This window comes from Rhinopithecus bieti, unplaced genomic scaffold (genome assembly GCF_001698545.2).
Source record: "Rhinopithecus bieti isolate Rb0 unplaced genomic scaffold, ASM169854v2 scaffold_15437, whole genome shotgun sequence".
NCBI classification, from domain to species: Eukaryota; Metazoa; Chordata; class Mammalia; order Primates; family Cercopithecidae; genus Rhinopithecus; species Rhinopithecus bieti.
The window spans coordinates 428,066-451,962 of record NW_016808212.1 but is presented as its reverse complement, the minus strand read 5'-3'; the positions used below and the strand labels follow the sequence as shown (position 1 = coordinate 451,962).

At 46.0% G+C, this 23,897-nt stretch overlaps 1 protein-coding gene across 1 annotated transcript in view; it reads right to left on the bottom strand.

The window, feature by feature from the left end:
- Positions 1-7,637: 7,637 nt before the first annotated feature.
- The window catches only part of WDR37 (WD repeat domain 37), a 76,719-nt gene continuing 60,459 nt past the window's right edge, over positions 7,638-23,897 (bottom strand). Inside the window, exons 13-15 of the mRNA XM_017885804.1 lie at positions 15,249-15,383; positions 14,599-14,713; positions 7,638-10,578 (exon numbers count right to left, since the gene is read on the bottom strand). Of these exons, the coding sequence (XP_017741293.1) occupies positions 10,447-10,578; positions 14,599-14,713; positions 15,249-15,383 (382 nt within the window). The 3' untranslated portion in view covers positions 7,638-10,446. The remainder of the gene's footprint in view (positions 10,579-14,598; positions 14,714-15,248; positions 15,384-23,897) is intronic.

The following is a 23,897-nucleotide window of genomic DNA, read 5'->3' as shown; positions in this document are numbered from 1 at the left end:
TGGCTAACACGGTGAAACCCCGTCTCTACTAAAAAAAAACTACAAAAAACTAGCCGGGCGAGGTGGCGGGCGCCTGTAGTCCCAGCTACCCGGGAGGCTGAGGCAGGAGAATGGCGTGAACCCAGGAGGCGGAGCTTGCAGTGAGCTGAGATCCCGCCACTGCACTCCAGCCTGGGTGACAGAGCGAGACTCCGTCTCAAAAGAAAAAAAAAAAAACAAAAAAAAACTGCAGGATACAGATAAATGCACATATTTCCTCTGTTTTTGTCTCGGAAACTATTTCTCCCTCACGTTTGCAGAATAATTCTCTGGACACAAAATTCTTTACTGATGGTCTTTTCTTTCCAAACTTTAAACATTTCACTCCATTCTCTTCTTAGTTGCATTGGTTCCTGACATCTGATGTCATTATTATTATCGTTCCTCCATAGATAAAGTGTTTTTGCCCTGACTTCTTTCAAGATTTTCTTTTTGTCTTTGGTTTTCTGCAGTTTGAATATAATGCGCCTAAGTGTTGATCAAGTCTCTTGTTATATATCCACTTGGTATTTATTCCCTGAACTTTCTTGATTTGTAGTCTGGTTTTTCCTATTAATTTTGGGAAGTTTTCAGCTATTACTTTACATCTCTCTCCTCATCCTTTCTCTTTCTCTTCCTGGTATTCCCAAACACACATATTATATCATTTGTGATTGTGCCACAAATCTTGGATACCATTCTGCCTTTTTCATTCTTTGTTCACTTTGCTCTTCAGTTTGAGTGGTTTCTATTGACCTGTCTTGAAGTTCACTGATGCTTTTCTCAGTCACGTGTAGTCTGCTAAGAGCCAATCAAAAGCATTCTCCATTTCTGTTACAATGTTTTTTATTTCTAGTATTTCTTTTTATTCTTAGGATTTCCATTTCTCTGCCTACATTACCCAACTGTTCTTGCCTTTTGTTCACTTTTCCCACTTGAGCCCGTGGCATACTCATCACAGGTGTTTTTAAATTCGTGTCTGCTAATTCCAGTGTCTCTGCCATACCTGAGTCTGGTCTGATATTTTGTCTCTTCAGATTGTGTTTTGACTTTTGGCATGCCTTCTCATCTTCAGCTGAAAGCCAAACACGATGTATTCAGCAGAAGGCACTGAGGTAAGCAGACCTTTGGTGTGAGGTTTTATGCCTCTGTCTAGGAAGAAGGCTGGGCTCATTATCTGCTGTAGCTGCAAGAATCAGAGGCTCCAGTCTCCTCTGGTGTCTTTGCTTTTGTCTCCCCTACTGTCTTGATTTCCCTTGAAACTCCTTCTTAAGTAGAGTCAGAGCTGTGGCCCCCTTGGTTGTCCTTATTCAGGAGTTGTGAGGCCAGGTGGAAGGGGAACGGGAGGGAAGGGAAGGAAAGGGGAGAGCAGCGGAGGGAAAGGGGAGGGGAGTGGGAAGGGAGGGGTCTGCAGCCCCATGATTTGGTCTCATGTTTTCAGGGGGTCTGCACACTGCATCTGTGACCTTCACAAATGATTCTCAAGGTACTGCCCCCTGAGACAGGAAGGCTAAGAGGCTGGAGCCAAGTGATTTTCCCTCCCCACAAGTCAGATGTGCTGGTGAAGGCCTTGCCCTTGCAGAGTGGGGTCTGTAGGGAGAAAGCTCTGGCTGAATTCAGTCACCTTCCCTCCCCTCGCCACACTGGAGGGGATCCTTCTCCCGTCTGCACCATAGGAACTTGGTGGTGCTCCTGGAAGTAGAGCCCATGAAACTGAAGCAGCCAGCAGACCAGAAATCTGGGTGCTCTCGCTCCACAGCCAGCCCCAGCCTCCATCGATGCCTCCATGGCCCTATGTGGGGTTCCTACCCATTTCTGGCTCCAGCAGCTGCTCTTCCGGAGACCACAGTTCTCTGTATCTGCCTGTTCCTCCAGTTTTGGGGTCAGCAGTTTGCCCTGTGACCACAACTCTCTGCTGTGATCTAAGAAAAATCACTGTTTTCTGTTTTTTGCCTTTTTATGGTGAGGGAGAGAGAAATGACTTCCAAGCTCTTTTACATGTTGGAATGGAAACCAGAGGTCTCCAGAACGGTCACACTGGGAAAGGTATGGCAGGCTCTCAGAGTTAAAAATCAGCATTTACAGGAATTCACCCCAGGAGAATGAAAACATGTCAGCACAGAGACTTGTACACAAGTGTTCATACCAGCTTTATTTGAAATAGCCAAAAACTGGAAACAATCTGAATGTTCATCAGCAGGTAAACAGATGAATTTGGTTTATCCACACAACAAAATCCTACTCGCAATGAGAAGAAATAGATTGGGATATGCAATAAATCTTTCAAAATAATTTTTCTGAGTGAAATAAATCAAAAAATACATACTGTATAACTGCATTTATACAAAATTATAGAAAATGCAAATTAATCTCTAGTGACAGAAAGTAGACCAGTGTTTCCCCAAGGGTGGAGTGGGGGTGAGGAGGGGCAGTGCAGGGAACACGGAAGGGCCTGGGTGACTTTCTTGGGGGATTGTGCATGATTTCGATTGTGGGGATGATTTCATGGTAAATGCCTGTCAAAGGAAATCACGTTTTATACCTTAAATATGACTGGCGTGTTGTCTGTTACACCAGAATACCAGAATAAAGCTGTTTCAAAAGAGAGGAAAACTAAAATTAGCTCCTTCTGACAGGGAGTGGTTAGAGAACATATACAATTAATTTTATTACTGAAAAGAAAGAAAATAAAGTTTATCAGTAGAACATTTTATATTATGGAGCTAGAAAGCTCCATAATACTTCAGGAGCTAGAAAACTTTTACAATGCATATGCATTTTAGAAAATGATTATATGTTTAGCCAATATTCTAGAACTTATCCACCTATGCAATGAAATGCTGTTTCCCCAAAACACAGACTGAGAATAAAAATTTTTATTCCAATATGTGGCCATTGCTCAATAACCATTTTTGGACTGTCTCCTGGATTTGAAATGATTTTCAGTCCCAGTTTATGAGCAACATTAGAAAACTACTTTTACTGTTTTATGATCACACCTGGCAAATGAAATCCTTATTACATTTCCTACTTTAAAGCTGGGATTTCTAAAATGTATTTGAAAGCAGCCCAGTTTTGACATAGTGTAACACACTGCCTTTCAACAACTTCCTCAGTGACCATTTTCTCAAGAACATTATCTTGGAGCAAAATTGGCTTTGTGTTTCCTCCTATGAAATGTGCACACTGCCTGAAAATCAGTTTAGAATAAAACTACATGTTTGTAAATGGAAAAAGTACTAATATGGAAAGTGAGTAAAATATGGCTCTTCAATGATGAGTTTAAAACTGATGCTATCAAAAAATATTGGTATAAATCCCCCATCTTATCAACACTCACTTTATCCATCTTTGGAATAACACACACTTGCTCTTTAGAATTTCTTATATTACTCTTTTAATTACATAATATTAGGTACACTGAAGTATAAAAAATTCCTTCTAATTGTAAAGTATTATAAAGTATGAATACCCAGATTGCTTGAGCCCAGGAGTTCAAGACCTGAGCAACATGGCAAAACCCTGTCTCTACACAAAAATACAAAAATTACCCAGGTGTGGTGGCATGCATCTGTAGTTCCAGCTACTAAGGAGGCTGATGTGGGAGGATCAATTGAACCCAGGAAGTCAAGGCTGCAGTGAGCCGTCATTGAGCTGGTGCACTCCAGCCTGGTGACACAGTGAGACACTGTCTCAAAAAAAAAAAAAGACATGCTCCCACCATCCAAATTAAGAACCAAACACTGCCGATTCTGAGCTCTTCCCAGTCCCACCCTCTGTCCCCAAAATATGTGACCACGGATTAGATAGATGGACAGGCAGATGTGGTTTGGTTTGTTTTTGTACTTAATGAAAATGGTTTCATATGTCTGTGGTCTTCAGTGCCTATGATTTCATTCCAAATTATGTTCCTAAGATCAAGGATTGCATGTAGCGTGGTGGTCTCCGATTTTACCGCTCTGTGCTACCTCTGTGTAGATTTGCCAGTTTACCCGTGTATACATTTGGGTTGTTTCTAGTTTGGTGCTATCACGCTGCACAGTCCCCCAGCACATGTGCAAGTTCTTTAGAACAGTGGTTCTCAAACTGGACAGTAGAATCCCACATGAGGGCATGTTTATTATAAAAGGCAGGTCACCCTTCCGCAGAGATTCTGAGTCAGTAGCTTCTGGAGACCCAGAAGTCTCCATTTTAACAAACACTCAAGATGATTCTAATGCAAATGCTCTAGACATTACAGCGTAATCAACTGTGTTCTAAACACACACCTAGTGTGCTGGGCACGGAGGTATGCACATAGCCAGACTTGCTGTGTTTCCAAAGTTGCTGTACTACTTTAGGCCCCAACCAAGAGGGTGCAAAGTTCTAGTAGTCTATATGTGCTCCACAGATTTTCCCTCCAATCTAATGACTGTGAAATGGCATTTCATTTTGGCCTTAATTTTCATGTTCTCAATTTCTATATTTTGCTATTGGCTACTCATATTTTCTCTTTTGTGACGTACCTATTCAGGTCTGCTGTGCAATTTCCAATTCTCCTATAGATATACAAAATCTTATTTTGTTCACTATCCTGGATAGTAGTCCTTTGTGAATTATATGTTGCAACTACCACTTGTGGTTTATCATGTCACCTTAAAGGTGTCTTATATGAACAGAATCTTTTAATTTTAATGTAGTCAAATTCATCCATCTTTTCTAGTATGCTTAATGCATTTTTAAAGAACTTTAATAAATCTCAAAGTATTAAAAAAAATAATTTTGATTTCTCCTTTAAAATTTAACAGTTAATGCTGGAATTGATTTTTGTTTAGTATGAGGTAGGGCTCCAAACAGATTATTTCATTTCATGTGGATAACAAACAGTACTAGAACCATTAACTAAATAGGTCACTGTATTAGGGTTTTCCAGAGAAACAGAACCAATAGGATGTATATAGATACACAAAGACTTGTGATGAGGGACTGGCTCATGTGGTTATGGAGGCTGACAAGTCCTGCAGTCTGTCATCTGCAAACTACAGGCCCAAGAGAGCTGCTGGTGGTGTTTCAGGCCAAGTCCAAAGGCCTGAGACCCTCCCACCCCCAATCAATCATGTCTAGACAGGGTGTCACGTACCAGGGCATGACCACTCCAACAGCATCCATGTGGGAGGCAGATGTGGTGCCCAGGTGAGAGGGAGGCAGAGTCTGTGGAGTGGTGGGGGGGCAAGGTGCTCATCAGCACGGGTGACAGATGAACTTAGTTAAGATAATAATGTCTCTAAGTTGTGACGGACATTTCCTAACTCATCATCAACCCTTTAAGGGGAAAATCCTGATCATATATTTTAGGTTGTCGGTGATTGAAACATCTTTTGAGTACACTAAGAAATGCCTGCACAATCAATACCTTTCCTAGATGTATTCTGAACTGTAGAATGAAGAACACTTCTTTCCAGCAAGAACTGCCTGTTCGCCTGGCGCAGTGGCTCAAGCCTGTAATCCCAGCACTTTGGGAGGCTGAGACGGGCGGATCACGAGGTCAGGAGATCGAGACCATCCTGGCTAACACGGTGAAACCCCGTCTCTACTAAAAAATTACAAAAAAAAAAAAACTAGCCGGGCAAGGTGGCGAGCGCTTGTAGTCCCAGCTACTTGGGAGGCTGAGGCAGGAGAATGGCATAAACCCGGGAGGCGGAGCTTGCAGTGAGCTGAGATCCGGCCACTGCACTCCAGCCTGGGCGGCAGAGCAAGACTCTGTCTCAAAAAAAAAAAAGAACTGCCTGTTCTAACCCTTAGATCTCAATCCATCCTCTTTCTCCATCCTACTGCCAACAACACAGCCCGGGCAGCCAACATCCTTCACCTGGATGACTGGGCAGTCTCCCCACTTCTGATCTTCACCCTTTCAGGTGCACAGGATGAAATCCAGAGCTTCCCCAGAACTTCTGCGTGAGACGGTACCTGCAAGTCACTCCAGCCCCCCGGGGCCACCACCTTTCACTGACACTCTGGTCACACCGTGAGCTCGGCACCTGAAGTGTCCCAAGCTCACCTTGTTTTTGCATATGGCGCTCTGCTCACCGGGAACTCTCCCCGCCACTTCCTGATGCCTTGACCAACCTCAGAGAAGCCTCCTTGACCAGATACCCAAAGCAGTTCCTCACCATTCTCCACTCGGCCCACAAACCAAGAGGCCTCAGGAAACTCTCGCTTGGCTTCCACACAGAGCTCCTGCGTCTCCAAAGACCTGCTTAATTCATTTTCATTTTGACCAAAAGCTGCTTAATAAAAGATATTCTACTAAAATTAATTTTACATTACACAAGACTTTTGGCCAGGCGTGGTGGCTCAAGCCTGTAATCCTAGCACTTTGGGAGGCAAAGGTGAGCAATTGCTTGAGCTTAGAAGTTCGAGACTAGCCTAGACAACGCAGTGAGACACTACCTCAAAAAAAATTTTTTTTTAATAAAATAAAGTCACACAAGACTTTTAGCTAATTTCATTTTCAGCTTCTTCCCACTGTAAGATGAACTGTATATGTTACATATAATAAATTCAGGTGTTCCCAAATTTTAGCATAATTTTTTAAATTCTAAGTTATTAGGGAAAAACAGTAAACCTATGGATAGTAAGGGAGACCAGTGCCCTGGCGTTTTGGTGAACTCACAGCAATGTGTAAGCGTTTCTATCAGGATTCTTGATATTAATAGAGCATGAACTTTTAAATTCATTGAAGATGTAACATTATGAAATTTAGACAATAATCACAGGCTATTTAAGGAGGAAGGTGGGAAAGTTAAGTAACCAGAGGAGAAATGGTCTGCCTTTCTGGGTGTGAAGATACTCCCAGCACTAATGCAGCTTAGGCAGTGGCCTTGCCAGTGTGAAGGAGCCACTATCTGCTCAAGCAAGAACCCTCCCAGACTCTCCACCTGCTGAGACCACAGCAGTCTCAGCCACAGCCTCAGCACAGCCTCAGCCTCAGCCACGGCCACCACCACAGCCACAGCCCTAGTCTCAGCCTTGGCCAAAGCCTCAGCCAAGGCCTCTGCCTCCGCCTCAGACCCAGCCCCAGGCCCAGCCTAGGCCTCAGCCTCAGCCACAGCCACAGCACCAGCCCTGGTCTCAGCCTCGGCCTCAGCTTCAGGCATGGCCTCAGCCATAGTCTCCGCCTCCACGTGTGGGTCGGACATGGCCATGCACCAGGAGCCTCCAGGAGCCACTCCCAATCTGGTTTGCATTCTCCCACAGAAAATGGCACCTACTTTCTGTAACTGTTTTTGTTGTTGTTGTTGTTGTTTTAACTTTCAAACAAGCTTACTGCAATGAGAACAGTACGAGCATTTTATTATACTGAGGAACTTTACCAAAAATTGTGTCAAGCTGTTAACCCTTTTGGAAATTTTCAGGGTCCTGATGAGGGATGAAGCAGCATAATTATGTATTGTTGAATGTTAACATAAGAGATAGATAGAAAACACAACTGATTTTTTTAAGCCTAAAAATTTTTCGAGTGACCAGTATTATATTTGTTCAATTTCTAGGTCATCGTGATGTTTATATAGTCATTCACAATGTTTCACCAAAGCAAAACATGAAAACTGTAAAATAATAAAAGACTCCCAACACAAAGCTTTTATAATAATAATTATGGAACATGGACATTTTAATGAATTTCATATTGCAATGAAGACACTCAACACTTAGAGACAATTATATCAATACAATAAAAACTAATTCCACAGAACACTTATAAATGCATACATTTTCCTCCAAAGACACATGTTTTTCACAGATTTAAGTAACAAATGATTTATATAGGAGTCTTCAGATTCCAAAATATGTACAGAGTTTTTGTCTCTACCGAAACTGATGAGCAGAGGTTGAAAAACAGTTGCTTTGCCCAACAGCATGGCTGTTAAGAAATTCTGTATCGATACACGCTTTTCAGTAACCACACATTTTCTGTCTATCATTAAATGAAATTCTGGACACATCAGCATACAGGACAAAACTGTTCCCACTTCCAAACACTGTTTCACACGAGATCACATGTGGTTGACAGTATGACTTAATTTAGCCACACACACGTGCACACGCACATACACGCACCATCCCCGATCTTGTCTGTGACTCCTGATTAACACGCTGCAGCAGCAGTGGATGAGCTCACATTAGAAGACGACACAGCAGCGAACAGCAAGGCACCCCCACTCCTGAGAGCTGTGCCTGAGCACCGCAGGGCTGCGCCCCGAAGGACGTGCAGGAATCCAGTTTCTGAGGTCCCTCCAGTTCGCTGGAGAAGGTGATCAGCTGTGGCAGTGAAGGGCACCAGTGTACCTGGAACTCAATGACCACTAGGAATATTGATTTTAAAAGCCTCAAAAATGTTTAATCTGGCAGAGATCTGGATTTGGCTATTTGCAGCCATTTTTCAATGTTCCTAACCATCATCCTAAAACACCCAGAATTTCAAATTAAACCCCGAGGAACCCAAGCAGGCGGCCTGTGCAGTGGCCCCAGAAGCTGCCCTGGGCTCAGACCTTTGCATGTGCAGTGTGGGAGGCTCTGGGAATTAGACCTCCGGCCAAGAGAAAAAGCGAGGCCCCAGCAACATCTGGACACAGCACAGCCCTGCATCGGGCAAGTTCGCTCAGGACAGCAGGAGCTGAAACCTGAGAGTCTAATCAACCAGAGGGACCAGGTAGGCTCCGTTCTCAGAACAGTGCAGTCAGGAAACAATGTCAGACAAAAACACAACACATTTTTTATCTGTAAAATCAAATGACTGAAATATTTGCTGTTTGTCCCTCAGCCAGATCAGATCCATCTGAGGTTGTTATCAGTTATTCTTGGGCCCCGGGCTGTCAGTCATTTCAGAGTCATTCTAGATGACTTAGATTCAAAGTTCCTCGGGCCAGCTCCTGAAGACCCAAGTAGGGAGGTGCCTCTCAGCCCTGGCAAGCTGCACCAAAGGACGGGTCCCAAAGTCCCATGTCCTAATGCACCTGCATCTACCAGTCACCAGACGGGTTCCCACCTACCTCACCATAAAACGGGGCAAAACACAAAGACCTGGGGGTGTCACATGACAGCTGTAAATATTACCTTCCTGTGTCTCTCCAAGTGGTGAGCCTCCAGGTAGACGTATTGAAAGGACTGAAAATACAAGAGGCAAGAAATGAGAGCCTCTTTATCAAAACCGTAACTCAGCAAGAAACATTAACGTACAGATACCAGGTGAGCAGTAATTTCCAAGAAGGCAAGAACACCAGGGTACCTCAGCAGTAGCGGGACTGGCACTGAGAGGCGTCCCCACCACGGGGGCTGGAAGTGTCTCATCACCAGGGCCTGCTGGCTGTGGCCATCAGCTTGTGCGCCTAAGTGGAGAGCCTACACCTTCAGGACATGTCAGTGTGACTGTCTTTCCTGCCTTCTGAACGGAACTCAGTATTCCAGCTATAAACCAAAGTGCTCCAGCCAGGCAACAGTGAGACCCAAAGTTTCCCAAAGACCCATCTCTGAGGTAGTGTTGTTGGCTCTCAAACACCACCACGGCAGTGAGTCCATTTGGAAGCACACGACCGAGGTGCGGAGAAGTAACTGGGCTCTGTGTGCAGGCGGCAGGGCCTCTTATCAAGGTCAAGTCACATTCAATGGACAAGTCATTTGAAACATCTAAAGCCTGTTTATAACCATAGCTATAAATTAAAGTGCTTTACATTTTGCTTAATATTTGAAATCGGTGATTAGAATCCTATTTCAAAATTTGCTAGGATGAGAGCTCAGGAGATTGAAATGATTTTCTATAAAAAAGCAGAAAACTTTTCTTTCCTTAAAGAAACTCCAAATGGTGCAAATCCAACATCCCATGCTTTTTTTTAACTTTTAAACTCCAGGTTACCTTTGCAGAACTGTAACAGAAATCAGAGTGGAAGCTGACTACACGATAGCACGTGCTGAACTTCACGCGAGGTAAACACAAAATCCCGGAGCGATCCTGCTGGTCACCAGCCAACACAGGCAGCCCCACAGTCTTCCCAGCACAGGCAGATACATACAGTTACTTCAGGGAACGCAGGACCGCCGACGCCGCAACGTAATACAGAGGTTCACATTTAATTCACACAAATGTAATGCCCTACTGTTCACCTGTCCAATGTCAACAACTCACAAGCATTTCATGTGCTACATGGGAGGTGAGCTCCGCCTCTACTGCCCAGAGGACCCAATACACACACATATACAAGACAAAAGTAAAAAATACGACCACACATTTCTCTGTACATTTCATGCAAGCTGGGCACTATGTGAAAAGAACATATACAAAGCACCCTTCCCAGGGTCAAACTCTCACAAAAACGGCTGATTAATATGCAGAAAAGCCCGCACCCATCAAAGGTCTGTGCTGGCAAAGAGTGAAACCAAGGACTGCCGGTGTCCTTATTTTTCTTGTAGCAATGCAGGGATGTTGATGTTCCAACCAATGGCTTGCCGGTCAAACCCACAGGTGAACAGATTGCACACGGGGTGGTCTTCACTCCATGCCGAGCAGCACACCATTCTCCTGTGGCCCTAGTGACGATCAAACAAACCAAAATCAGTGCATTATTCCCGAAAGTAAGATTTATAAGACCTCAGCGAAATGAATAACCACATCACTCAAAGTAAGAAAGTTACAAGAAAACAACATGGTGCCCAGGATTAGTCCCAAGGACCACCAAGCAGGGACCGCCGAGCATGGACCATGGATCATGGACCACCGAGCATGGACCATGGATCATGGACCGCCGAGCACCAACCGCTGCCGAGCACAGACCACCGAGCACCCCATGGATCACAGAGCACGGACTGCCGAGCATGGACCACCGAGCACTGACCACCGAGCACAGATCGCCAAGCCCGGCAGAGCCGCCAGGATGTGCAGCCAGGCCAGGACGAGTGAGGCCAAGACGCCAGTGAGCACAAGGGTTGGTGGAACCCACCCCAAAAGCACTGTATGACTCCTTCCTTAAGAAAATGAGTAAGATTACAGTCAGACAAAAAAAAAACCAAATGATCAATGTGAAAATTTTGAATAAATGAAGCTAGGAGATATTTAGGGGTAAATTAAATGATATTCACTCAAATACTTCAAATAGGATTTTAACAAATAACTGGCTTCGGTAATAAAGGAACTGGAAAAATACATTTGGTGTCATATAAAACAAGGATAAATAAATGGCCTTTTAGGTAGATTCCTGCCATCTTCAGCAAGTCCACTTAAATATCAGCATGTTGGAAAAGTTACTGCAAAATATGTGACAGAGCAATAGCATATCGGTGTGTATGTAGGTAGCAGATGCAGGCTCTTAGCCAACACTTAGAATGTCTGTAAGCAGTGCCTTAGGACCCATCTGCATTTTCTAAATTACACAGCAGCTCTGATACATTGCTACTACAGCATAAAGTACAAGAGTGAGTCAGTATTAAGCAAAGCTGACAGATTAAGAAACACCCAAAGAATGGCATAAAATTTTCCTGCAAAATATTCACGTACAAATATGCTATTTATACATCTGGAGAGAGAACCACAAAAGGCCAGAAAAATAAAACAATTGTAAGAAAGACCACATAACAAAGGGTTACAAAGGCACAAAAAAGGAAGCAGCAATGCATCCATTAACTGGCAGTAAAACCAAGGCTGTGGGCAAGAGCTCTTCACAGTGAAAGTCAAGGCATTTGCTGCACAAGTGCCAACGACAAAGAGCTTCCAGAAGAAAGCCAGCCAGGCTTTCACCGCCGGCAGAGCTCCCATGGGATTTCCATCTCGCGTGCGCCCACAGCATTGCCACCCAGGAAGCAGATGCACCCCAAAGATGTCCCATGCCATCGTGGCAGCCCCAGTGCACATGATGTGCTGCTCCAGGACACTCAGCACGGGGCCCCGTGGGCCTCCACTTTGCGGGGACCCTCACATTCAGTGAGCCTCCACTTCACAGAGGCCCTCATGCAGGGACTCTCACACCCCGTGAGCCCTCACTTCATAGGAACCCTCGCGCCCCGTGAGCCTCCACATCACAGAGACCCTCACGAAGGGACCCTCGCGCCCCATAAGCCTGATCTTCATAGGAACCCTGACCCTGGACCTCCTGACTCTCCACCAAGCTCACTTTCCCAAAACTCACGCTGGGAAGTGACACCTACTCCAGCACTACAGGGAAATATTTTCAATCAGTTCCTTTCACTCCACCACTTAAAGGCTCAAATAAGTGTTTTGTTTTCTCTCTTCCAAGTCGGTCAGCTTAAGAAGTAAGAACAATGTAAGTCGCTGATTTCCAGCAGGGTTCTGCAACACTGAAAACCACATTTATTTATCCGAAGAGGCGTTACAAGTTCTAAATAAAGTTAAATCACATTCATTAATCTTAAATCTATTTCACAAGTTAATGGGTGCAGCACACCAACATGGCACATGTATACATATGTAACAAACCTGCACGTTGTGCACATGTACCCTAGAACTTAAAGTATAATTAAAAAATAAAAAATAAATAAATCTATTTCATATACCACTTTAGGAGGGAATAAACCCAGGCACAACAGAATCCTACAATGTCAACAAAGTTGAATGTTCACAGATAACTGAAAAGAAAACTGTCTACACAAAATTAGGGCCACGAAGAACCATTCAGAATTCCATTTCTCTGAAGGAAAATACTCTCAAAGTAATAAAGTCATAATTCATAGTCATAAACAAATAGTTCTCATGAATTTGTGCTTCAAAATGCAAACTTTACATGCTGCACAGAAATTTTACAAGTCACACAGGCATGTTGAAAAGACAACATTCTACTATGTCTAAGATGCAGCTGAGAGGACACATAAGTGATACTCAGCTGTTAACAAAACATGAAAAGATTCCCCAGGACAAGCAATTTATGGCTGTGTTAAGGGTTGTGAAGCCTATTTTAGTCACTCTAATTTCATGAAATTTTTCTACTCCACTATTTTGATGTGTATCAAGGAGTAAAAACATCAATAATTAACTTCAAACAGTGCACTCAGGCTGTGAAGGGGACTGAGGAGACACCCGGTCTCAGTGAAGGTCATTTCCAGAAACTCTGTGCCACTTGAAGAAAAGGTGTTGCTGCGCTGAGAGAGCCCCCACTTTCGCACGTGCCTCCCGGATCACCAGCCTGCCTGCAGTTTCTGAGGCTCACACCCCGCAGAGCAGCTGCGGCCCATGAGCCACGAGCTGGTCTCTAGACTGAGCCACAGAGGCACTGAGGGGGGCACCAGAGCGGCCTGCAGGCGTGTGCGGCCCCGTGCAGCCACAGGAGGCCTCGGGAACAAATCCATTTACTCACACAGGTATCCAGACAGTACTCCAACAAGATCAAAAGACAGGAAAGAGGGATCATCTATGAGGGGTTCCATTACGCACAATGCTGGGGAGACGCTGCCTTGACCACGGGGAGTTTCTGTGCATCGCAGCGGCCCCTGTGACCTCCCAGGGGAGAGCCAAGAGCAAATGCCACCCACACTACCGCGAGGCCCAACTGCAGAGCTCATCAGAGTCGCGAGGGAATTTGAACACTGGCCCCCAGGCCCCCTGGGCCTCTGCATCTGCGCGGGTGCCGTGGAGTCTCGATTCTCTTTGCGCCTTCCAGGCAACCAGGACAGGTGGGCTGAACAGCACATAGCAAGAAACTCCCTCCGCTGTCTTCCAAAGTTAGCAAGGAGCAACCCTTCACTAACAAGAAACTAACATTTAAATAGATTTTTTCCTGTTGCAACAGCCTGCCACAGAAACGTGTTTTTCTGGCTGGAGGTGGAAGAGATCCCACCTTAAAGACCCCCAATCTACAACCAACCTGGCTTCTGCCTGGCCACAAGGCCCACTCCACACTTCCAGCCTGTGCAGACACAACTGCAGGCATCACTTCCAGCCTGTACAGACACAACTGCAGACATCACTTCCAGCCTGTACAGACACAACTGCAGACATCTAAGACTGCTTCCCTACAGAGCTGCCGCCACTAACACGTGCACCAAAGGGCTCGTTCCTCATGGCTGTGAAACAGAGGAACTGCATATTTTGTTTATTTTTAAACTTAAAAACTGAACACTGGGGCTGGGTGCGGTGGCTCATGCCTGTAATCCTAGCACTTTGGGAAGCTAAGGCAGGCAGATCACCTGAGGTCAGGAGTTTGAGACCAGTCTGACCAACTTGGAGAAACCCCATCTCTACTAAAAATACAAAATTAGCCAGGCATGGTGGCACATGCCTGTAATTTCAGCTACTGGGGAAGCTGAGGCATAAGAATTGCTTGAACCCGCGAGACAGAGGTTGCGGTGAGATCACGCCACCGCACTCCAGCCTGGGCAACAAGAGCAAAACTCCATCTCAAAAAAAAAAAGAACACTGAGGTAGGTGTGGAATAACTCGGGTGTACAACTCTACTTCTTAAATTTCATGAACTCTAAATACAGCTCAAGTATTTCCAACAAAAACTTAGCATGCAAAGACTTAGTAACAAAATAAGAATGTAAAATATCTCTACCCGTCCTCCTCCACCATGCCCTGCATATGCACACCGACCGTGCTGTTACCTGTCGGCTGCTCCGGGGAAGCCGTGCCAGGCGCACTCCTGACATATCAAACAGTCTCACTTGTCGGTTGTCATGGGGGAGGGCTATGATTTTTTGGCCGACACATACATTGATCCTGCAAAGAAGAGGTAAAAGTGGGTTGTGTATAAAACAGTGACACTCTAAGTTTTTGAATTTACAGATAATGAGGCAGGAGGTTCCATATTATTCACATTTCAAGGCTAACTACATTAACACACTGCGTGTGCCACCTGCTTACGGTGTTCAAAAGAAACCAAGTTACTCACACGTAGCTACAAGATCACACAGACCCCATGCACATACATACAATACACACACACACACTGCTCAATGGTAGAACGAGACCCACCCAGACACAAGACCAACCCTCACAAGAAGTCAAGAGAAGCCCTGCATGTCTGCCAGAAATGGGTCATTCTCATTCTTACAAATCTCACTGATCCTACCTGGTTTTAGGCTCAGTTAGTTTAAGTTTTCATGGAATACTGAAACTGCATTAGAGGACAAAGGAACCTAAACCATTGTTCCCAGGGCTCTATCAATTAAACCTCCACAAATAAAACATGAAATCACAATCAACCCTTTCCCATCAGACTACGCCACTTACTTAACCAACAGTTTGACGTTACCTGTTAATGGCAGAGTCCGTGCGAATAGTTGCAATGGGGGATCTCATATTTTTCAAGTCCCAGACTTTCACCGTGCGGTCATCACTGCCTGAAACCACGTTGTCTCCCACGGTGAACACGGCAGAGGTCACAGTGCTACAAGCAAAGGGCACAGGGTCAGACACAATAGCAGGTGCAGGACACGACACCACAGCCCACACACAACCCTGACCAAGTGGGTGGGAAGGAGGTCGGAGAAGTGCAAACACAGCTGTCTCCTCCGCAAACTGCTCCCGCCTCCCAAAACCTCTCCACCAGTGCAAGAAAAGGACACCTGATTTCTTCCCAGTGGATTAGAAACACACAGTCCATTCTACTCTATTCCACATCTCCAGGCAACGGAACAAACAGAAAGTAGGGTTGGACAGAACATGCCCAAATGTCTACACATCTGGGTCTGTGGCAGAGAATTTAAAAAATCCATTCCCACAACAACTCTCAATCAATGTAATCATAACACAGGAGTTAGAGAAAAACATTCTGACAACTCAACAATTCAAACACAGACAAAGGACTTGGATCAACATTATCCCAAAGAAGATATACAAACAGCCAAGAAGCCCCACACACCAGCGTTCACAGTAGCATTACTGACAACGGCCAAAGAGATGCAAACAACCCACATGTCCATCAGCAGATGGATTTAATGCGGCATGTACACACAATGGAATATTATTCAGTCGTAAAAAAGAAACTCTAACACAAGCTACAACATGAATGAACTTTCAAGAATCCCCCTCATCTAAGATCCCTGGACTAGGCAAATTCATAGACACAGGAAGTGGAACAGAGGTTCTCGGGGTCTGGGGGACAGGTATGAATAGTTTCACAGAACGCAGGCCATTCTGGACTAGGCAAATTCATAGACACAGGAAGTGGAACAGAGGTTCTCGGGGTCTGGGGGACAGGTATGAATAGTTTCACAGGCACATCTAAGATCCCTGGACTAGGCAAATTCATAGACACAGGAAGTGGAACACAGGTTCTCGGGGTCTGGGGGACAGGCAAGACTAGTTTCATGAGTGCAGAGTTTCCATCTGAGATCATGAAAAAGCACGGGAAATAGTGCTGGTGGTTGTACAACAATGTGAACTGATTTAATGCCACTGAAATACACACATAAAAACAGTTAAAATAGTAAGTTTTATATTACGTATATTTAAACACAACTTTTATCTTAAAAAGTTTGAGGAGAAAATTCAACATCACAACCACTCTTGGAACCTGCTTATATAAATCCAAAATAATAACAATTTTCTTTTTAACTCAAATGTGTTGAAACATGTGGCCCTCAGGGAGAGGGGCTCAAGGAACCAAAGAGGCCCTGAAACAGCTAAGATGGGAGACACACCCTAAAGATGAAAAGTACCATAAAAACAAGAAGAGATGGGGAAGAAAGGTTTCATCAGTTTGTGCTAAACCCTTGCATCAACTTTGCTCTTGAAACGTAAAAAACAGTGTATGACATGGTGCTAAGTATATTAAATACCCTTACTAGTGGTAAAATTGGATTAAACATATAAACAAAGTATATCACTTGAATTGCACTAAGAATCACCAAAGAAACCCAGGCAAAATCTGCAGAGGAAACCATGTCCTCACTGGCTGAAGCTGTGCTGGCGGTGGCTGGGGCGACTACCTTAACCAGCAGTCAAAGGAAAGTCTCTGGCACTTGCCAGAAGGTATTCAGGACTCAAATAATAAAATGACATTTGAAGAAGAAAATTCAATCACCTCGCCGGGCGCGGTGGCTCAAGCCTGTAATCCCAGCACTTTGGGAGGCCGAGACGGGTGGATCACGAGGTCAGGAGATCAAGACCATCCTGGCTAACATGCTGAAACCCCGTCTCTACTAAAAAAAATACAAAAAAACTAGCCGGGCGACCTGGCGGGCGCCTATAGTCCCAGCTACTAGGGAGGCTGAGGCAGGAGAATGGCGTGAACCCGGGAGGCGGAGCTTGCAGTGAGCTGAGATCCAGCCACTGCACTCCAGCCTGGGCGACAGAGCGAGACTCCGTCTCAAAAAAAAAAAAAAAAAAAGAAAATTCAATCACCTCTTTGCTCACTGGCAAAGTTCAGTAAAAAGAGTGTGATAAAAACCTTACTTTCCCTGTGAGCTCAGGGCACACCATCCAGGCATGATCCACAGCTCTCTTCAGCAGCGGCCAGGGGGGCTGCATGTCCTGCCTGGCTCAGGGTTGGGGTGGGTCCGCGTGCTTGCCAGTCCCCCCCATGACTGGCCCACCCAGGAAGACATGGTCTGACTTCAGGACACAGTGGGCAGATCCTGAGACGCAGGGGCAGTGCCTTCTCGGAGAGACACAGGCTTGACCCCTACACTGTCTCCCAGGGCACAAAAACTGGAGTCACTCACTCTGTACAGAGGCTCAAAACCCACCTCACCCCTCACTAAAGCAGCTGAGATACCTACAAGATGATAAGCATGTGAATTTCCACCTATCCATGAAGGAAGTGTCCCCTTGTCATCACAAATCACTAATTTACGTGGACCAAAAGCTTGGTTTCCACATCTACCCTCACCGAGGTCCGGTCCATAAAAATTGCTTGGAACTCTGGAGTCCAATTAAATGCCAGTTGTCCCAGCCACTGAAGCTGTACCACGACATGGGATTTCATGCTCTATGCGACCCTGGATGAGAGGAGCACCATCCAGTCACCAAGCCCATTTATGAAACTCCTCCTCATTTAAGTGGACATGAGCTGAGTTCTAATTAAGTCTAAGTTCCACTGCATTAAGACAAGGTTTTTAAAAACATAACATTAAAGTACAGCAAAGCTACTAAGAATCAAGGAGTGTCAACACCACCTGGCAACACGCTCTGACACTGAGGCCTCGGAACACAGTCGGGATGATGTGGCAGCGACCGTTTTCACGTCTGCCTTCTCAAAGGCCTGGTCGTGGTGCCCACAGCTGCGGTGTGGATTTGCTGACACTTATTCCCCCGCTCGGGGCCCTTCCCTGTGGTGCCGCATCCTGGCCTGTGGATGTAGCAGCCGCCCTGCCCAGGTCCACGAGAAACTAGAGCAGGCTCCTCCCCATGGGTGACAACCAACATCATCTCCTGGGGGGAAACTGCCCGACTGGAAACTGCGGCATCACACAGGGCAGGACACGAACAAACACCCAGCCCGGGTAACAAGAGCAGCACAGGTAACTACAGCAGCACAGGTAACTACAGCAGCATGGGTAACAAGAGCAGCACAGGTAACTACAGCAGCACAGGTAACTACAGCAGCATGGGTAACAAGAGCAGCACGGGTAACTACAGCAGCATGAGCAGAGAAACTCTGCAAAATCAACCCAGTAACTCCTCCAGATTCTTCATCTAAAAAAATAAAGAACAACGTGAGGGCTTGACTATGAATAAGAGGCTGCCATGCTTCAGTGAGAAGGTTACAATGAGGCTTAGAGGACTCCGACTGCTGGGGGAGCCTGGAAGAGTGAGAGGAGAGCTGCCCCCGACTTCTCTTTGAACTGGAGTCTTCAGGAGGTTTGGCCAAGTTAAATATTCAATGAACATTCTGCCTAAACTTAATAGGAAAAAAGGAAAGGCTCAACAAAAGATCGCCTAACCCCATGTTAATGAAATGCTGAAAGACATTAGGTTTTTAATAAATCACAATCCTGACAAGTATTGTCGGACATCAAAAGAAAAAAGAACTGGCTAAGAGGCAGCAGTTTCCAAGGCACCCTCAGCCCACAGGTCCCACGGGGAGGCTGGCGCGCACGGCCGTGCACTGGAAATGGTTCCGACGCTGCCAAACTCCGGCAAACTCATTTATCTTGTCGTGTGGGGCAGCCGAGCGTGCTCCTCCAGCTGACAGTGCGGCACCTCCTCGCCGCACACCACTGCCTGGTCTGGAACATTCCGCTCCCTCCGCAGGCCTCCATCAGCGGAAACGCCGCGAAGCTGGCATCCTCATTAGGACCAACAGCTGTCTCGCAGTCACACAGAGACACAGAACCGCTTCTGCATAACAATCTGCCGAAAGTTCACGGCTAAGGAAAAGAAGACACGATGTGGAAAACACTGAGCCACAAAGCGCTGATGGGAGTGCTTTTCCGGCACCACATCAAACACTGACGATCGTTTCCTTTCCTATTTTTAAAACGCAGCTTCCTCGAGGTAATGTGTTCACCTCTGAGGAGCACGCCTCTGTGTCCACAGAGAGCAAGGGTGCTCGAGGGGGAGGCCTGCGGACGGCAGTCCCTTCCTTGGAACCCAGGCTTCTCAGTCAAAGCACTGAGAATAGATCTTTGAAAATGAACAGCTGTGAAACAGGCACCACTGTGGCTTTATTATTTTGGCAGGTCAACTGTTCTATTACAGTGCTGATTCAAAAGTAAACACCTGTGTCACCAACAACCCTGACTTTAAAACAGTGCTCTAAGGAACCAAAGGACACCCCAACAAGCCAACCCAGGACCCCGGGGTGCCCCTCGGAGAGGGCGCTTCACAGTGCAAGGGAAGATGTGGGGTAGCTGCGTTGTGTTCAGAGTCATCAGAGCCCTTTCTGCAATTTCCAAGCTATCTGCATGAAATCCAACTCCTAACACATTAATCAGGTCTTCCCTTCACAGCCAGACAGCCCAAATGCACACTCGGGGTCTCCGAAGTTCCATCCTGGCCTTTCTCATCACCCACATCTTTCAGAATTCAAGAACTCACACAAGCATTCGTTTGACGAACTCGGAGGACTGACCAAGAAACGGAAAAGTCACATTAGAATAAGACACATTTCTAAATACTCCTTGATGGCTACCTCCCAAAAAAGTGGACCTTTAAAATAAAAAACTATCAAAGCAAAAATCAAGTATGTATTACACGTGATTCTTTTTCAGAATTTCAAATTCAACTGTTCCCTGGAGAAGTCAGCTCTCCTAATGCATAGTTCCACCTCAGTAGTCTCATGGGGCCATGCTACTCTCCAAACCCCTCTCGGCAAAAATAATGAGAGAGAGGCTGGGCGCGGTGGCTCAAGCCTGTAATCCCAGCACTTTGGGAGGCCGAGACGTGCGGATCACGAGGTCAGAGGATCGAGACCATCCTGGCTAACATGGTGAAACCCTGTCTCTACTAAAAAAAAAAATACAAAAAACTAGCCGGGCGAGGTGGCGGGCGCCTGTAGTCCCAGCTACTCGGGAGGCTGAGCCAGGAGAATGGCGTGAACCCAGGAGGCGGAGCTTGCAGTGAGCTGAGATCCAGCCACTGCACTCCAGCCTGGGCGACAGAGCAAGACTCCGTCTCAAAAATAATAATAATAATAATAATGATGAGAGATTTCCCAACTAAGTCACTGATAAGGGCTGCACTACAGAACTGTTCATGCAACAAATATTTATTAAGCACTGGCTGCGTGCAGGCCCTGCTCCTCGTGAGACAGTGTGCAGCAGGGAGGAGGTAAAGTCACTCCAGTGACGCCTCCCTCTTCCCAGCGAAGGGGGCAAGTGACCGGCCACTTATAAGGTCAGCAGTGTTAGGCACACAATAGCACCCTAAGAGCTGGAAGTGCTGCCAACAGGCAACACAGCAAAGCTACCAGAAGCCTCTGCAATATCCGTGTTCACCACAGCCCACGGAGAAGAGCTTCTAAAGTGACCTCAGACTACGCTCAAGCCTCCCTAAGATCTGATTAACTGAATTAATAAGAACCTTTCCACAGACTATTCAAAGAAAACATTTAGTTCAGTATAACCTGACCACCTCCCCCAGCCAAAAATAAGGTTCTAAAGATCAGGTCTGTGAACTATGGGGGCACAGTGAGAACACTCTTCTGCTAGCTGAAGAGTTTCACCTTGGCTATGACACAAAGAAAGAAGACCCATTACAGAAACACTGATCTGTGGTGCCTGGACTCAGTAACAGCACTCAGCTCTGTGTTCTCTTGCTCTCCTCTGTCTCGTGTACTGATCTTATCATCCTAGAATGTCAAGGCTACTAAGGACAGAGACTTTCTTACAACTACTGCATCTGCAGGAGCCTATACAGATGTATTTTCCAAATAGATGCTCTTGACTTGTTTTGCAGTACGGCCTTCTGGTATACAGAAGAAATTCCTAACGCCCATGCACTCATGTTCTTTCTTCATAGGACTGGCCCTGAGTCTTTTATTCAGGGTTCATTTTCATCTCTACATACCAATTTTAGAATGTTCTGGAGCAGTAAGAGAAATCGGTGGGACTGAATGAGAAACAGCGTTAGAAACCAACACAAAAATGGCAAAAAGCAACAACTGACTTCCAGAGAAGCCAAAACAAAACACAACAGAGACAAACAGTAACACCCAGCCTGTGAGGCCATCAGGGCAGGGAGGCAGCATGGCAGTGCGTGCACACCTAAAGCACTGGTATGTCCCTCTCTTACACACACACACACGAAATAGTCTTTTTTTTACAAAGTGTTGGTTCTTGAGGGATCATTGGAGAAATTGCTTCTGTGGAACATCGTGCTCTCCAAAGACGGTGTTAAATGAAGTGTTTCTCTGCTCTGCTGCTGAGCACCAGAAACCCTGCAGCTCAGATGTGTGCAGGGACTTCAAGCAGAGCTAGCTGAGGGTGGCTGAGTGCACGCAACGCACAGATGCTGATCCTAGGCTGCCAGGCGACCCTCACGTGCCACCCAGGCCCTGGCTCTGCAGTGGACATGCACACAGCATGGTCACCACCATCTTTTCCAAACGTAAGCTGATGCTTTAGGCAGTCGCCCCTCCCCATTCTGCCCACTCTGCATATCATGCTGGTTTCTGCTGACTTGTGGACTCAGACACCCGCACCTGTCTCCAGAGTCTGTCCTGAAGTACCTCACAGGAAGTTTCTAGTATGTGTCAATAGCGTGATGCCTGTCTTACAGTTATCTCAAAGAAAAGTGACAGAATCTGACAGGTCAAAACAAAGCTGTTAAGTAGAGCAATTCAAATGCAATTATTTCCTTAAGTCCTTATTTTATTAGTTTCTGAGTAGCCCTTCTTAAATGAGGAACTTTAAAAGGGTAAAACAGAGATATACTAAATCTCCTCTCACTTTTAAAAACAATATTCTAACTTGGAAACAATTTTAAAATGCATCAACAGGCAGCCAGGCGTGCTGGGTCACACCTGTAATCCCAGAACTTTGGAGGCTGAGGCAGGAGGATCACTTGAGGCCAAGATTTCGAGAGCAGCCTAAGCAACATAGTGAGACTCCATCTCTATAAAAAACACAAACATTAGCAGGGAGTGGTGGCACAGCCCTGTAGTCCCTGCTACTCAGGAGGCTGAGGTGGAAGGATCACTTGAGCCCAGGAGGTCAAGATTGCAGTGAGCTGTGATCATGCCACTGCAGTCCAGCCTAGGCAAGAGGGTGAGGCCCTGTCTCAAAAAAATAAACCAATAAAAATTTTAAAACATGCATCAACAAGGGACTGGCTCAGGAAGTTACTGTTAGGTTCATACCACAGGACACTGAGAGAGAAGGACGGAACGGCAGCTCTGCAGGTGGTGGCATGGCCAGTGCTGCTCTGCTGGTAAGAGACAAGGATTCTCCTTCGCACAAAAAAGAACCACTGGGCCTAGGTGTGCCCAGCTGCGCACTGTTATCTGCTAACGTCTCCTTGGCAGTTTCTGTCGTCACAAGACAAAACACTCACTAGCTAACATACAGGAAACACCCAAGACCACCCCTGAACACGACTGCTGCAGTGAGGTCCTGTTCCCGCCAACTTCTGCTCACTACGGTTCTCTGGAATCTGCACCATACTCAGACCAACCAGCAAAGCTCAGAAAAGCTATCACGGGCAACAGATGGAATCCTTAGTGACCCTAGCCTCAGTTTTACAATAACCTTGGATATTAGCCAGTTATTACTAAGAGTTGTATTTATATAAATCTATACACTTCCTCAAAATAAAATCACATTTATTAATTTATGCAGCAACATGGATAGAACTGGGGGCCATTATCTTAAGTGAAACAATGCAAACACTGAAAGACAGAGTGTGTGTCCTCACTGGCAAGTGGGAGCAAAACTATGTGCACAAAGGGACAGTGGAGGACTGACAGGGCAGAGACCCGGGGTGGGGTGGGTGACAGGAGGACTGACAGGGCGGAGACCCCGGGCGGAGTGGGTGACGGGAGGACTGATGGACAGGGCAGAGATGACCCAGGGCAGAGGGGACGACAGGAAGACTGATGGACAGGGCAGAGACGACCCAGGGTGGGGTGGACATAGGACTGATGGACAGGGTGGAGATCTGAGGCAGAGTGGATGACAGGAGGTTGCCTGGTGCGTGCAATGAGCGTCACTCCAGGGAGGGGTACACTAAAGGCCCTGGCCTCACCTCAATGGAGTACATCAAGGTAGCAAAACTGCACTCACACCCCATGAATACATAACAACATTCTGTTAAAGTACTCTAATTTAATCTAATTAAAAAAACAGGCCGGGCGCGGTGGCTCAAGCCTGTAATCCCAGCACTTTGGGAGGCCGAGACGGGCGGATCACGAGGTCAGGAGATCGAGACCATCCTGGCTAACACGGTGAAACCCCGTCTCTACTAAAAATACAAAAAACTAGCCGGGCGAGGTGGCGGGCGCCTGTAGTCCCAGCTACTC